Below are 14,786 nucleotides of genomic sequence, written 5' to 3' on the forward strand. Positions count from 1 at the left end.
GGTGACGCACGGCCTGTCCTGGCTCACCATGAAGACGCAGGCCAGCGACACTGAGTTCTGACCACGGTCCAGCCTGTGCTGGGGGCTTCACACCCATGACCTGCACAAATCCGCCCAATAAACCTTTCAGATAGGAGCTGCCCACATTATACAGAAAGAAACTGAGGCTTGGAGAGCAGACTGGACTTATCCAAAGCCATGGTACTAGAGCCTGGCAAAGGGACTGCTCAGGCCCCGTCTGACCAACCCCAGTCGTCTTCCTCGTCTCTTCCTGCTGGGGCAGGCAGGGTGTGCTGAAGACAAAAGCACAGTGTGGGGGTGCGGGCAGACCCTGCCAGAGAGCAGGAGCAGGACACCGCCCTGGGCTGGGGCACAACCCCTGCTGAGCTGAGCCAACGCTGCCTCCCTCCCTCTGTAGAATCCCGTCTCAGCATCACGTATAAATGCTTCTCCCAGGACCCCCCTCCTGGCCACCTCTTCTCCACCTCTCAGGGAAGGGACATTGTTCCTTTCTTTTTAACTGTACAGAATCCAATTCTTAGAGGTGAGTGGGTTCGAAATGCCAGGGCCTCCAATAAGGGAGAAACAGGGTCAGGATGTGGGCCCAGGCCTCTGGATACACAGCCTGGGCACTGTGCCGAGGGCCAGACCGACTCTGGGAGAAGGCAGCCTGGCCTGTTGGGGTTCGGTAAGGGGCTGGGTTTGTAGAGTCACCCACGATTGTGGCTGGGTGCCCTTCCTCGGTAAGGCACATGTGAAGCGTCTACCATGGTGGCTGTAATTAGTGTCACTTTCCATCAACCTAAGCCATTTGAATGCTTTCTCCTTCCTGCCAGTATCTGTCACTGGGCTCCACTGAAGATGCAGGAGGTGGCTGAAATCGTGGAGGCCCAGGCGAAGGGAGCACAGCAAGGGTCAGCCCTGGGCGTCCTGGGAGAGCAGGAGGCAGAGGCGGCAGGGCCACTGCAGGACCCACACTGCTTTCTTCCTCGCATTCTCCGGCCCTCCGGGGCTCTAACATCTTCAGAGTCTTCCTGCCCATGTGATTTTAGAAGGAAAATATCCTTTTGCATCTTGAAAGGCATCTCACTTGTTAATATTTTGCTTAACTGTAGGTGAGGTCTTCATTCAACAAAGTGGCCAAGGCCTAGGAAGGGGACTGTTCGGGGGTGGCAACGTATGGTATAGCCCCTTTCAGCCAGAGGGGAAACAGGGGCTGTCCTAAGTTACCACTGAGGGTTGCAGGGCAGCCCCTGGATGGGGAGGGGCCGGCCTGGCCTTGGACTGCCTCTGCCTCCACACTGGTTGCTGGCTGGGCTGCTTCCTGCGGCCCTGTCTACAGGATGGGGCAAATGGCAGGGCCGCAGGAAGGCTCCATGAGGCCGGGGTAGGTAGGAGTTTGCTTTGGCTTTAACGGATCTTCTGGAAACAGGACCCTGACAAATCCAAACCGCAGAGAAGTTCTGACTGGGAGCGTGTGGCCAGCTGGGGCGTGTGGCTCTGCCAGAGACCATCTGTTGCCTCAGCGGTATGAACTAAAAATAAAACCGTCAGCCCCTCAGGAAACTGAATGGACCCCTCCTCTAGGCCAAGGGGATCCCACAGAAACCTGAAAAACTGGTTCAGGCCATGATGGCAGGGGGCATTGGATCCGCCTCCTTATACCCTCCTCCCTTTGGAATTCAGGCACAACAGTCCCGCATTATCATTAAAGCAGAGATCCTAAGACTGACCAAGCAGACGCTGCAGCAACAAGACACTGAGTGCCAACCTGACTCCAGTTCAGATCGCATGACAGACAGCAGCCCCAAAAGAAAGCATTTTACCCCCAAATATATTTCTGTAGCATATTCTGAAATGGCCCTGCAAAGCCCCTCTTGTGGGGAAATTTACATTCTATAGAGGATTCTCTTCCGTTTGATTTCATACATTTTAGGGAGACATAAGACATCGAGTGCTATATGTGAGTGCTATATGTGAGTGCACTGGTTCGGTCTGGAAAGGAGGGACAACTCAAAGCTGAAGTTTGGGGGTGGCAGCCTTACAGGTCACAGGTGGATTCATAGATTTTCTGATTGGCAATTGGTTGAAAGAATTTATCTAAAGGCCTGGAGTCAATAGAAAGGGGTGTCTGGCAAATCAACCTCATTAAGGTTGATGACAACAAGAAACTAGGGGAAGGGGCAGGCCCTGTAAAACCGACAGAGGGGAAACCCCGTAAAGTGGTTGGTTGCAGTTGTGTAGTAGTTAAGGACTATGGCAAGGAGTCTCAGGCCAAGGATGTCATCAAGGAGTCCTTCAAATGCAAGAAATGAAGAAATAAATCTTTGGCTCACACATACACACACACACACACACACACACACACATAAAAAAAAAAAGAAAAGAAAAGAAAAAAAGAGAAAGGGGTGTCTGAGTTAAGATAAAGGCTTGTGGGCTGGACGCGGTGACTCACGCCTGTAATCCCAGCACTTTGCGGGTGAATCACAAGGTCAGGAGATGGAGACCATCCTGGCTAACATGGTGAAAACCCGTCTCTACCAAAAATACAAAAAACTACTGTGGTGGCGGGCGCCTGTAGTCCCAGCTACTCAGGCGGCTGAGGCAGAGGGATGGCGTGATCCTGGGAAGCAGAGCTTGCAGTGAGCCGAGGTCATGCCACTGTACTCCAGCCTGGGCGACAGAGTGAGACTCCATCTCCAAAAAAAAAAAAAAAAAAAAAGGCGGTGGCTCACGTCTGTAATCCCAGCACTTTGGGAGGCCGAGGCGGGCAGATCACAAGGTCAGGAAATCAAGACCACCCTGGCCAACACGGTGAAATCCCGTCTCTACTAAAAATACAAAAAATTAGCCGGGCGTGGTGGCAGGCGCCTATAGTCCCAGCTGCTAAGGAGGCTGAGGCAGAAGAATGGCGTGAACCCGGGAGGCAGAGCTTGCAGTGAGCTGAGATCGTGCCACTGCACTCCAGCCTGGGTGACAGAGTGACTCTGTCTCAAAAAAAAAAAAAAAAAAAAAAAAAAGATAAAGCTTGTGGGGACCAAGGTTCCTATTATGTAGATGAGGTCTCCTAGGTGATTCGCCCTTAGAGGCAATAGATGGCAAATGTTTTCTATTCAAACCTTTGAGAGGTGCTAGACTCTCAGCTAGTCTCTTCAGGATCAGAAAAAGACCTGGAAAGGGAAGGGGCGTGATGGGCAAGGAGGCTTTCTAGGAAGATGGGGGTTAAGCTGGGAAAGAGTAGGTGGAAGACCCAGCAGAGAGGCACCAGGCTGCAAGAGCTGAAAACCACGACACTGACACCAATACCAGTCATAGTCTAAACACAGGTGACAACTATTGATGGCCCTGTAGGGCCAGGCGCAATGGTTCAACGCCTATAATCCCAGCACTTTGGGAGGCCGAGGTGGGAGGACTGCTTGGACCCAGGAGTTTGAGACCAGCCTGAGCAACATAGTGAGACCCCCAGTCTCTTTAAAAAAAAAAAAAAAAAAAAAAAAAAAAAGCCAGGTAGGGTGGTGGGAATGTGGTTCCAGCTATTTGGGAGGCTTAGATGGGAGGATCACTTGAGCCTAGGGGGCAGGTCAGGGCTGCAGGGAGCTGTGATTGCGTCACTGCACTCCAGCCGGGGCAACAGAGAGACTCTATCTTTAAAAAAATACACAGAATTAAATTAAAAAAAATTATTGTCAGCCCTCTGTGTTCCAGGCACTAGCTAAGTGCCTTGCACTAATCTCATTTAATCCTCCAAATAGCTGCACTGTAGACAGGGGTGAATGCCCCATTTGACAAAGCAGGAAACCAAGAGACCAAAGTTACTTGCCCAGAGTCACCAAGCAGACTATGGCTGGAGCTGGGAGCCTGATCCAGAGCCTGCGTGCTGAGGCCTGTGGGTGGGGCAGGGACAAGGGACAAGGGACAAGGGACAATGGTGGGGTTTGGGGGACTGCAGGAGGGGGGTCCAGCAGATAAAAAGCAATTTGGGAAAGCAGGCTTCATTCATAGCCACAATCAGAAAGCCTAGCGTGTGGGGGACGTCACTCTTCCTGCTCTTGGCTCTCCAGAGGGAGCCTGGGAAAAGGCAGAGGGCCCAGAGCTCACCGACCCCGAACCAGCGGGAAAGGCCTGGGACCACCCTATCACCTGCCCCGCTCTGTCCTGGAGAGCCCGTGGAAGGAAGGGTTGGGTCTTGTGATGAAATCCATGGGCCGCGGTATGGAGAGGCAGTCCTGGGCCTACCAATGGCTGGACGTCAGCCCTCTCTTGCGTCGGACCTTCACCCAAACCAAGGCCACTAGATTCTGATGGAGGAGTGACTTGGGGCCAGAGCTGCACTAGCCTGGACTCTGGCTCCAGACTTTACACTCGGCCCATAGCCCCCTCCAGCCTCCTTTCCGTGTTCAGTCTGCCTGTCTTTCCTCTGACGGTCACTTTGCCATTTCTGCTGACTGCCCCATCAGTCATAGAAAAGTCAAGGCTGAACTCTACTCTCTTGGAAGAGAAGAAACGAGACAGAGCTATGGTCCTGGACTGACAAGGTGCTTCTCCCTGCAGCCCTCCAGCCTCTCCCCTCCACCACTCATTCCCTTTCTCAGACTCAGAGATCAGGGCACTGTGGGAAGGGACCCTCCCAAAAGGGGAGAGTGGGTATGTGGCAGGGAGAACCTGGACACACGAGAAATTGCAAATTACGGCCACAAGGGCAGATTCTGCTAACCAAGAGTAGGGAGGGTAGGAGGAGCTGAGTGGGGACAAAGCCACACTCTTGCTGGGCTGATTTTTGGGGCCTGCCCATTCTGGGAGAGGAGCTGCCAAAGCTTAGTAACAAACCGGGGCAGACGTGGGAGGCATGGCTGGCCCTGCCTTTCTCCCTGCCTGCTCCTCCCCATCCTCAGGCACGGGCTGGTTCAACGTGACACTGACGATGGCTCTGCCTCTAAGAACATGATGGATTTCTCCTGGGCCCTCGATCTCTTCCCTACACTATAAGATTGAGTTTCTTGAATAATACAAGTTTATTATTAGAAAAATTTGAAAATAGGCCAGGTGTGGTGGCTCACACCTGTAGTCCCAGCACTTTGGAAGGCCGAGGTGGGTGGATCACTTGAGGTCACGAGTTCGAGACCAGCCTGGCCAACATAGTGAAATCACATCTCTACTAAAAATACAAAATTTAGCTGGGTGTGCTGGCGCCCGCCTGTAAGCCCAGCTACTCAGGAGACTGAGGCAGAAGAAATCGCGTGAACTGGGGGCGGGGCAGAGGTTGCAGTGAGCTGAGATTGCGCCACTGCACTCCAGCCGGGGAGAACGGGCGAAATTCTGTCTCAAAAAAAAAAAAAAGGAAAATAAAGTACAAAGAAAAACGTAAAAGCCACCCATAAGTCCATCACATCGGGGGAAACATAAGGCCACTCTCTGGTGTATCTTCCTAAGTTAATTAATTTTCTTAAAAAAGGAAGACTGGGATCACTTCTACCATTTTGGTGTATTTTTCTGAGCTATATATTAGGAAGAAAACTTTAGCAAAATTGGGGTTATAGGCTGAATGCAGATAGTTTCTTTAATTTTTCTTTTTCTTCCCCACCACTTGCCACCTGTTTCTTTAACCTGCCTCTTTTCACATGCCCATCTACTGCATGCGAATATCCCCCGTGACAGTTCACTGTCTTTATGAACACCTGTGGTGACCGCCCCAACTCAAGCACGCCCGTCACTCACCCTGCCACTGGGCACTCGGGCTTCTCCGGCCTTTGCTAATGCTGCCGCCTGCCACTGCAGGTGGTTTACGCAGTCCCCAGAACATGTTACTTGGCACATTTGTCTGGGGTGCAGGTGACTAAACACAGACCAGGTTTCTGTTCTCAGCCAGGACCAACTTCTGAGGCTGGGGCTATAATGGCCATGGTGTGTGGGCCTGGAGGGGAGGGGAACACATGCTTCCTCCCAGTCCCAGGGCATCTGCTGTGGGGCTGGCCTGGGGGTGGCCGTGGGGGGGCAGGAAGAACCATCGGAAGAGGAGATAGAAAGCAAAGAGGAAGGGACAGGGCTGTCTGATACTCACCACTATGGCCCCAGATCTTAATAATGATGGGAAATAGAAGCCATGCTCCCTGAGGCCTGCGGGCAGTCACCCACCTGGGGCGAGGGCTTTCCCAGTACCAGTTACTATGTAAGGCAGCTGTGGTAGAAAGGGCTTCCTTCCGGTTCAGCTGCTCAAGGTTTATTTATTTATTTATTTATTTATTTATTTATTTATTTATTTTGAGACGGAGTCTCGCTCTGTCGCCCAGGCTGGAGTGCAGTGGTGCGATCTCAGCTCACTGCAAGCTCCGCCTCCTGGGTTCACACCATTCTCCTGCCTCAGTCTCCCAAGTAGCTGGGACTACAGGTGCCTGCCACCACGCCTGGCTAATTTTTTGTATTTTTAGGAGAGATGGGGTTTCACTGTGTTAGCCAGGATGGTCTCGATCTCCTGACCTCGTGATCCGCCTGCCTCGGCCTCCCAAAGTGCGGGGATTATAGGCGTGAACCACCCCGCCTGGCCTTAAGGTTCTTAAGAAGGCAGGACCTGCTCAACAAGAGTGGAGCCACCTGCCAGGCAGGGTTTGGTGCCCAGCATCAGCCTGACGGCAGGAATCAGGCTCGGTGGCTGCTTTGTTCATCTGCTCTGCCGGGACTTTGCAACAGAATTTCCCGAAGTAGCCCCTCACTGACACCTCCCCTCAACGAACAGCTGGCGGAAGGAGCAGGAACCGCTTGGCCTGGCCCACCCACAGCTCTCTGCTTTCCTACCCATACCCCAGCCAGCCCTTGGCCTCACCTCAACAGATACAACTCAACAGTGACGGCCACCAGGAAGAGGCCAGTGTTACCAGTTCCCAAAGTCTCTGCAGGTGACTTCTGAGGCCCTCGCTACCTGTTGTGTCATGGGAAAGGCTCTCAAGGATGGATGTGACAGCACATGGGTTTGGGAAACTCTTCCCCGTTTCATGAAAGCACCGCCACCGACCCCTGTTCTCCCAAGCAGGTCCTTGGTGCCCCCATTCTCTCTGTGGGCAGACACGGCAGCCTTCCCACTCATCTCCTGCCTGCGATCCTGAAACACCCTCCTCTTGGAGGTCTTGGCTGAGGTCAAGGTGTCACAGTCACCCCCAAATCAGCCGTGTAGATCTGCTGGGACCAAGTGAGTCTGGAGTCAGAGGCTTGGTCCCGAGACCACCCAAAGCAGCTTTAACTCATGGCTCTGAGGACAAGACAGAGACAAAACCGACCTCTGCGGCCTGCAGAGAAAGACTGCTGCCCACCGCCTTTGTCAGAGAAAGCACCACCTTCCCACCTCTCGTCCTTACATGCGGTTTTGCTGTCTGACACGATGTCACCACACGTAACACTGTGTCCTCTTCGGAGTTTATGCCTCATAAAGTAAGTAGGTCAAAGGAAGGCCCGCGTGACAGACGACGAACGGTGCCCAGAAACTGCCGCAAGTCACACAGTGCGGGGGCCTGGAGAACCCGGCTCTCCCGACTCCTGCTCCAGTTCCCTTTGCCACTAAGTAGACTCTTGAGTTCTCTCTTAAGCTTCCCCCATCCAGTTTACTTAACTACCCTGGAGATTCACAGACAGGGGGCTGGGGAGGAGGCAGAGAGAAGCAACGGGCCAGGCGGTGGTGGTGGCTGCACAGGCCCAGAAGAACCTGGGGGGCCTGAGTCAGTGCACGGAGACGCCCTACATCTCATTCCTTGCCAACTCCTTTCTCAGCCTTTGGTTGAATGGCTCCCAACAGGCAGTGGGTGGAGGTCTGACCTGGGCCAGCCTGGGGGTGATGCACTCGCCTAGCCTGACGGGCCCCAGGGCCAGGCTCCAACCCTGTGAGGGCACAGGGGCTGCACCTTCCTGGGAAGGGAAGACTGGGAGGTGGGAGCACCACTCCAGGTCCAGGGATGTGGCTTCCAGTCCCAGCTCCAGGCCGCCTGAGGGGTGACACTGGGCACATTACTGTACTGAGAGCCCTGGTTCCTCAGACCCCGGAGTTCTCAGATGATGACTGTGAACTGTTAGGTCTATAGCTTTGACAGAGAGACAGGGGCCCCGCTGCCCTGGCCCCTGGGCTTCACTCTCTGCCCGTGTACAATGCGGTGTTTGGCTGAGTGAGTACCTAGACATTCGAGACGCCACGAAAGACGCCTCTGCTGCTGCTCACAATGAGGCCAGCAATCAGGAGTGATGGAAGAGGGTCTGCCAGCCAGTCCAATTCCACTTTAAAGAGCAGTTGGTTAAACCAGCAGGCATGAAACAGGCATTCAGAATGTTCCCAAAGTTCCTTCTACTGTAAAGGGGACTGGAGAAGGCCAGAGCGGTACCCGGGGCAGTCAGAGGAGGGCTCCTGAGTGGTTCCAGCTGCGGTCACCCTGAACGCATGTGCTGCAGTCAGGCAGTGAAAGGGAGGGGGAGCAAGAGGAGCACTCGCTGGGAACAGGCCCCAAATGAGCCTGCCCCTTGTCTCACTTGCTAAAAGGGCTGCCCTGGGCCAGGCTCCCGAGACCAAGGGAGGGCCTGGCAGAGATGCTGAGGCCCTGGTGCAGCATGAACTCCTGGGATACAGAGGAATTATATTCTTAAGTGACTACAGAATTTAGCTAGTCCAGGAGGCCGGATCCACACTTGTCTAAGAGGATTCCTTTCCTTTCCAAGCCTCAGCTCCACTGATCCTCCTATTTACGGCTCTGCTTCAATTGGGCAGGCAATTCCAAGATAGCAGTCAGCTCATAAGCTGCTGTGCAGGGAGATGGGATGCGGGTGGAGGTGGAGGCTGGGGAGAGCGCCTCTTGGCCACGACCATTCTGATAATGGTGCCCAGTGGCAGCTCGCTTAGGCTGGCAGTGTCCTCTTGGGCCTGGGGTGGAAGAAGGCAAAAGGAGGGATGTCATAGGAGGTGATGACAGCCCCACTGTTCACGTGAAGCCGATTTAGAGGGCTAGAGAGAGAGGAGCAAATCCAGGGGACAGGAACAGAAAGGGAGCCTCAGGGGCTTGTGGACCTGGTTGGAAAGTTTCACAGAAGCCAGTAAAGAAGAAGCTTTTGGCCCCAGCTTATGCCTTTGGCCTCTCTTCACCTGTCATCTCTCTCCAACATGTAGGAACAAGCTGGCACCACCTCAGAAACAGACAGGAAGACAGCGGGGGCCTATCTGCCACGTGGCAGGAGCCTGCAGAGAAAGAAATTGACGGGAGGAGCAAGCGGCCTCCTGTCCAGCCTGGCTGACTCAGTGTCCATTTCTAACCCTTCCTGAGCCTGCTGCCAGCCTCATTCCCATCTTCCATTTGTCCAATGCCCTAAGCCATGACTGCCTGCTACATGTGGGCTCTCAGCCACGCCCTGGATGTCTAAGGTGCGCCTCTCTCAAGGGGCTTTTGCCCGGTGTGGGGCACTCGCAGAGACTGTCCCCCCATGCCAGGGCTCAGAGACCTTGGGACTTCCCACATGTGGCTTTTGAGAGCCCTGAGGTCAGGCCCAGCCGTCTCTCCCGCCTGGTCAGGGCCCTGCCCGTCACTGCCCCCCAGCAGCCTCCTCACTCACCACATACAGGTTGGCCCCTCTCAACAGGCCTTTCCTCTCTCTGTGATCTTTTGAAGTCCCACCATCTCTACGAAACCCCTGGGACAGACAGCAGAACCCAGAGGTTCAAGGCTGGACTTGGCTCTGCACTTGGGCAGCAGCAGCATCTCTGCCATCCAGGCCTCCTCCCTCTGCTGGCAGCGCTTGCCAGCCTCCGCTGCACTTGACACTGGCTGCTCTTTTATGTGCTTCGTTTTCCCAGCTGGACCATCAAGTTCCTTAAGACACCTACGTTATTTGCTTTTCTGATTTCACATCTATTCATGGTGGGAAACGGAGAAAAACTATTACACTCCGAAGAGGAACTGAAGCCCCCGGAGCCCTCCTGAGGCAGCCACTGAAAGCATCCTGGCTCGCTCCCTCACACCTCCTATGCATAGGTGTTTTCTTTTTCAGAACTTCAGATCATATTGTGAATTTGTGTCAGTTTCTTCACTCAGCACTACAAGGTGGACATTTCCCCACATTAGCAACTCTTTAAAAACGTTTTTAAATGTCTACTTAGCGCTCCAGCATCAGGACCACCATCGTTTATTCAATCAACACTTCTGTGAAGGGCGTCAGGCTGAGTCTTCACTTACGAGACCTGCGCTAGCACGCCCGGAGCTACACATTTGCCAACCACCAATTACCTTCCTTCCGCGCCGATTAAATGCATTTCCTCCCTTCTCCTAAGAAAGCCCATTTCCTGTGGATAAGATTTGTGGTGAAAATGGAACCAGCTATGATGCAGGTGCAGTGTGGTGGGCTTGTGGGCTGGCAGGCTGGCAGATGTGTGAGCCACGTTTCCCTCTTTCCCTGCGTCTGGTGTCAGTTCTGCCATCCTAGGGAGCACCTGGCAGCCCCCACTGCCCTGGCCCTGCCCCTCTAAATCAAAGGCCCTTTCTGTCTGCAAGCAAGAGAGTGTGGATAAAGTTCAAGTTGCCTGCCTGTCCAGCTCAATCACCACCTCACAGGAGGAAGAATAAGAGGGCATGGCACCTGGTGGCCAGGGCAGAGGTCTTCAATTTTCTGAAGGGCTTAAACATGTCCTATGTGGTCCCAAAACGTAAACCCGGGACCAAGAGACAGAAGCCAAAGGAAAGAGATTTTGACTCAATATAAAGAACGCTCTACAGCAGCCAGCACAACGCAAAGAATGAATGGTGACTTCTTTACAAGGTAGTGAATTCCTTGTCACTAAAAAACTATCATGGCAGAGACTACCTGGAAGGGATTTGGGCAGAGAGGACGATCAGACCACATGACGCTACAGTCCCTTCCAGCCTGAGAGGGAGCTGTGTGATGTGCACAAACGCCCTGTACTTCTACGACAACTCGCGGGGGGCCCTATCACAGGAGATCCCACAGCAACACCTCGACTGTCAAACAGCCTCAGTATCCAGATGCTCCTCAGACACGTCCAGCCTGGCTTCCTGGAAGCTACTTGTGCATCTTGTAGAACAGCCTCCAGGGCATTTCAGAACCAAGGGAAACATTGTAGCCTATTAGACACCTAATCACATGGGATCCATCACAGCTAATGTGATGTAAATTATCCACATGCAATGAGGGAATATTTCAATAACAGAAACGCTCCCCTTTCCAGGTTTCCTTCTTTTTTCCAGGCTGCTAAAACATAATTTGCCTGACAGCCCACCTGGTCATTCACACGTGGTTACTCAGGATGCTGTGCGCAGGAGGCCACTCTAAGTATCTGACGTTCCAGCTCAACCGAGGCGTGCTTGACGTTCCTTCTTGTACAGACTCCACCTGCCAGCACTGAGAGCCCCTGGAAGGACTGAGCTGCAGGCCGCCCTCAGTGAGGGTCCTTCCAGCATAGAAACAGACGCATCTTACAGACGCCCTGCCCTGTGCATGAAGCTTTGGCCCAAGGCCACACTTCCTCAAAGGCCTGCTCAGCTGCTCTCTGCTCCAGTCCTACGGAGTCTCGGGCTATTCAAGGGGTAGGAACCCTGTCCTTTCCAAAATCAGCAGAAGGAGGGGTGGGAAGCAACAGCTCAGCCTCTAGCATCTTGAAGTACAGGGAGGAAACACCCTAAGACCACCCCCACTCGCCCATCTGACAGCCAGCCTGAGGAAGGGGTGAGCTGAGAGAGGGAAGGCCCCTCAACGCTCCGAGCCAGGGGCCAACCTGGGTCCCCACGCATGGCTTGAGCCCCCGCTCCGTCCTGAGTTTGTCATCCTTCCCCGAGGAACATGGTGAGTCTGGAGTCAGGTCACAAGAACCATAAATATTTTAAAAGAACCATAAATATACTCAGTTTAACTTTTAAAAGAACCATAAATATACTCAGTTTAACTTTTAACAAGAAAAAAAATGCTACTTTAAAACTTAAGATTTCTAAAAGCTGAAAATTAACTGTCCCAAAGCTGGCTTGGGAAGGGTGCTCTGTTGCACATCACAGTATCTTTTGCCCTGGAGCTGGAGATGGCTCTGGGTGAGGTGGGCCCCTCCTGGAAGCCTCAGGCCAGCTCCTGGGCAGGCCACTATTCAGGAGGCCCCAAACACAACCTGAGAACAAAGCGCAGGTGGTGCGAGCTGCGTGCTGACTCTGCCCCCAGCCCTCAACTGAGGCAGCAGAGCGAGGCAGGCAGAGGAGACAGATCCCCTCAGAGCGAGTGGGTCTAACTCAACCAAGATGACTAAGACTAGAAGGTGATGTAAAGCACATAGGTGGCCACACCCCCATCCCTGTTTCCATAGAGAAGAAAGAGGCTGTGCAGCAGAGTGGCTGGAGCTGGATCTCCAGATCCAGAGCACTGGACGCACAGTTCCACCCTGCCAATGACTGACAGTGTGACCCTGAGCAAATGACCTAGCCATGCTACCTCATTTCCTTCATCTGGGCAATGGAGATTAATACAAGTCCACATCCCAGGGCTGCTGGGAAGACTCAATGAGCTAATTCATGCAAACCACTAAGAACGGCGCCAAGCACATAGTAAGCACTAGTAAGAAGTGTCAGTGACCAGCACTGAGAAGTGTCAGCGATCATGATCATTAACTTCGGCTCAAATGCCTGCTCCTGGGGGCAGGCCCAGCCCACGCAGAGGCCTCAGGAAGGGCTTTCAAGAGAGGGACAGTGACGGGTACCCTGCTCAGAGCTACTTTTCTGAAATGACAGAGGGTGCACCAGATCCTAAGCCAGGGTCCTAACTGGGTCCCTATTCTGTAGGGATCCAGATGAAACACCCTGGTTTCTCTTTTCTTTTTATTTTTGGCCCTTTGTGTTTTGTGAGAGAGCTTCTCAAAGCAACCAGTCCTCCAAGCCATCAACTCAGCCTTTCCTCTGGGCCATCTCTGAGGCCACGGGTACATAAGGCTGTGTAACTCTGGACTCTACCCCAGGCTCTGGGCCTTGGCTGGGCAGGGAAGGGGTCTTTCTGCTGGAGGCAAGGCCCCTTGCTTCAGTGACAACTCACTTGAGATGAAGTTTTGAGAAATAAATAAACTCCTCGTACCCAGCCTTGATGGGTACACAGCCAGGGAGGGGACACAGGGCTGAATCAGGGACCCCCTTCTTGGGATGCAGATCTGCAAAGAGAGCTCCCTCCGGGGCCGTTTCTGGGGCAGAGGGAGAGGGAGAGTTTGGGAAGAAGGCACATATCATCGGCTGACTTCCTGTTGTCTGAGTGACCTCGGTGAGCTGTCCCCGGGGTTTGGGTCTACGTACTGTTGCAGACTCCTGTGGGGCCAGAGGGGAGGCCAGGGAAGCCTGTTTCCACCGAGCAGCACCCTGCCATTGAGGAGGCCTGCAACCACTTACCAGGAAGCGGACATCGTCAAAGCCATTCAGAAGCAACTTGCTCTCATACTGCTGCAGCCCAATCGACTCCAGCCACTCCCCGACACTCTGCTCCAGCGTCCGCGAACCTGACGAGAGAGGAATCGGCAGACGCTTGAAAAGGGAAAAACCATTAAGGCGGTAGCAGCGGCACTCAGAGGAAGACAGATGGCATTGCCACATCATAGTCATTACCATGAAATAGCCAAACTATATACAAGAGACCAGAGAGCAGCGGACACGCAGCTCCTCTTCTGTGTACAGCCAAGGACAGGACGACCTGGTGCTGTCCACACACTGCCCAGCCTCGGGCAGCTGCTGCCCACTCACACCCCCAGGTCTGAGCTGCTCCAGGGCCACGGCTGCACATGCACCATCTCTGCCCACAGGTCGGGGGTGGGGGAAGCCAACCCCCAACAGTCTCCAGGTCAACTCCTCATCAGCGTACGCGCTGAGACAGTTCAGAAAGTCTGTCCCCACAGGCACTAGAGGGGGCTGAGGGAGCTCCTAAGTGCCCACAAGCCCCGCCGCTCCTCTCATCCATGCAACTTCTGGAGCCCCTGCGGGGCTGTGGCGAGGGGCAAGTTCTGCGACCTTGCAGCACAAACCAGTCAGGAGAGAGCACACATCTTCATGCAGCTGAGGGACACAGGCACACAGCGAGGGCTCCGGGAGGGAAGCAGCAGCGGCGGCTGTTCACCGGAACCCAGCACATGCAACACAAGCAGCACAGAACACGGCAGGGGGAGAAAAGAGACTTTTACTTGTTTTCCCCCAGCAGTCCCGGAATAAGCAAACCATGGCCACCGGCCCTTTGTGCTCAGAGGCTCAAGGCAGCAAGGGGCTGAGTGGGGCACATGGGCCGGGGCTCGGGGGTCGGGCTCAGGTGTGGCTCTGTTGGGACGGCAGCATCGCATTCCGCCGGGCTGCGCGGCCAGTGGGCCAGGAGCCTGGTCCACAGCTAGACTCTGGCAGCTGGCGAGCAGGGCGTCTCCTGGGCCAGCACGCCGTCTGAAGTGCTGCTTTCTTGGGCTGGGCTGGCTTTCAGGGGCTGGGCATTCATTTTCCTCTTCTGATAGCAGCTGTTCCAGTGACTCACCTGCCTGCTCAGGTAGAAAGCAGGCAGGCAAATTCAGTTCTTGGGTAAAGAAGACAAAACCCAACCAGATAAAAGAGAGAAAAAGGAAGTGGTCCTCTGTCAGCTGAGCTGTGGTGGCTTAAGTCTATTCACGTCCTGCGCTGTTCTGTCTTTGGCGGAGTGATAAAGACGGCCACAGTCGTCCCAGGGTCTCCGGACCTTGGCGCTCTCCTCTAAGGATGAACAGGGAAGGGAGGACATCTATTTGCTCCTTGGTCAGGATGGGGATCGTGGTGGTGCAGGGAAGA

General features: G+C 54.0%; 1 protein-coding gene across 10 annotated transcripts in view; it reads right to left on the reverse strand.

The window, feature by feature from the left end:
* Nucleotides 1-14,786, reverse strand: part of LOC105474491 (ankyrin repeat and sterile alpha motif domain containing 1A) — a 196,449-nt gene that overhangs the window by 18,273 nt on the left and 163,390 nt on the right. For all 10 annotated transcript variants that reach the window (XM_011729182.3, XM_011729174.2, XM_011729175.2 and 7 more), the window contains one exon: nt 13,383-13,489. In XM_011729182.3, the coding sequence (XP_011727484.2) occupies nt 13,383-13,489 (107 nt within the window). The remainder of the gene's footprint in view (nt 1-13,382; nt 13,490-14,786) is intronic.

This window comes from Macaca nemestrina, chromosome 5, assembly GCF_043159975.1.
Source record: "Macaca nemestrina isolate mMacNem1 chromosome 5, mMacNem.hap1, whole genome shotgun sequence".
Taxonomy (NCBI): Eukaryota; Metazoa; Chordata; class Mammalia; order Primates; family Cercopithecidae; genus Macaca; species Macaca nemestrina.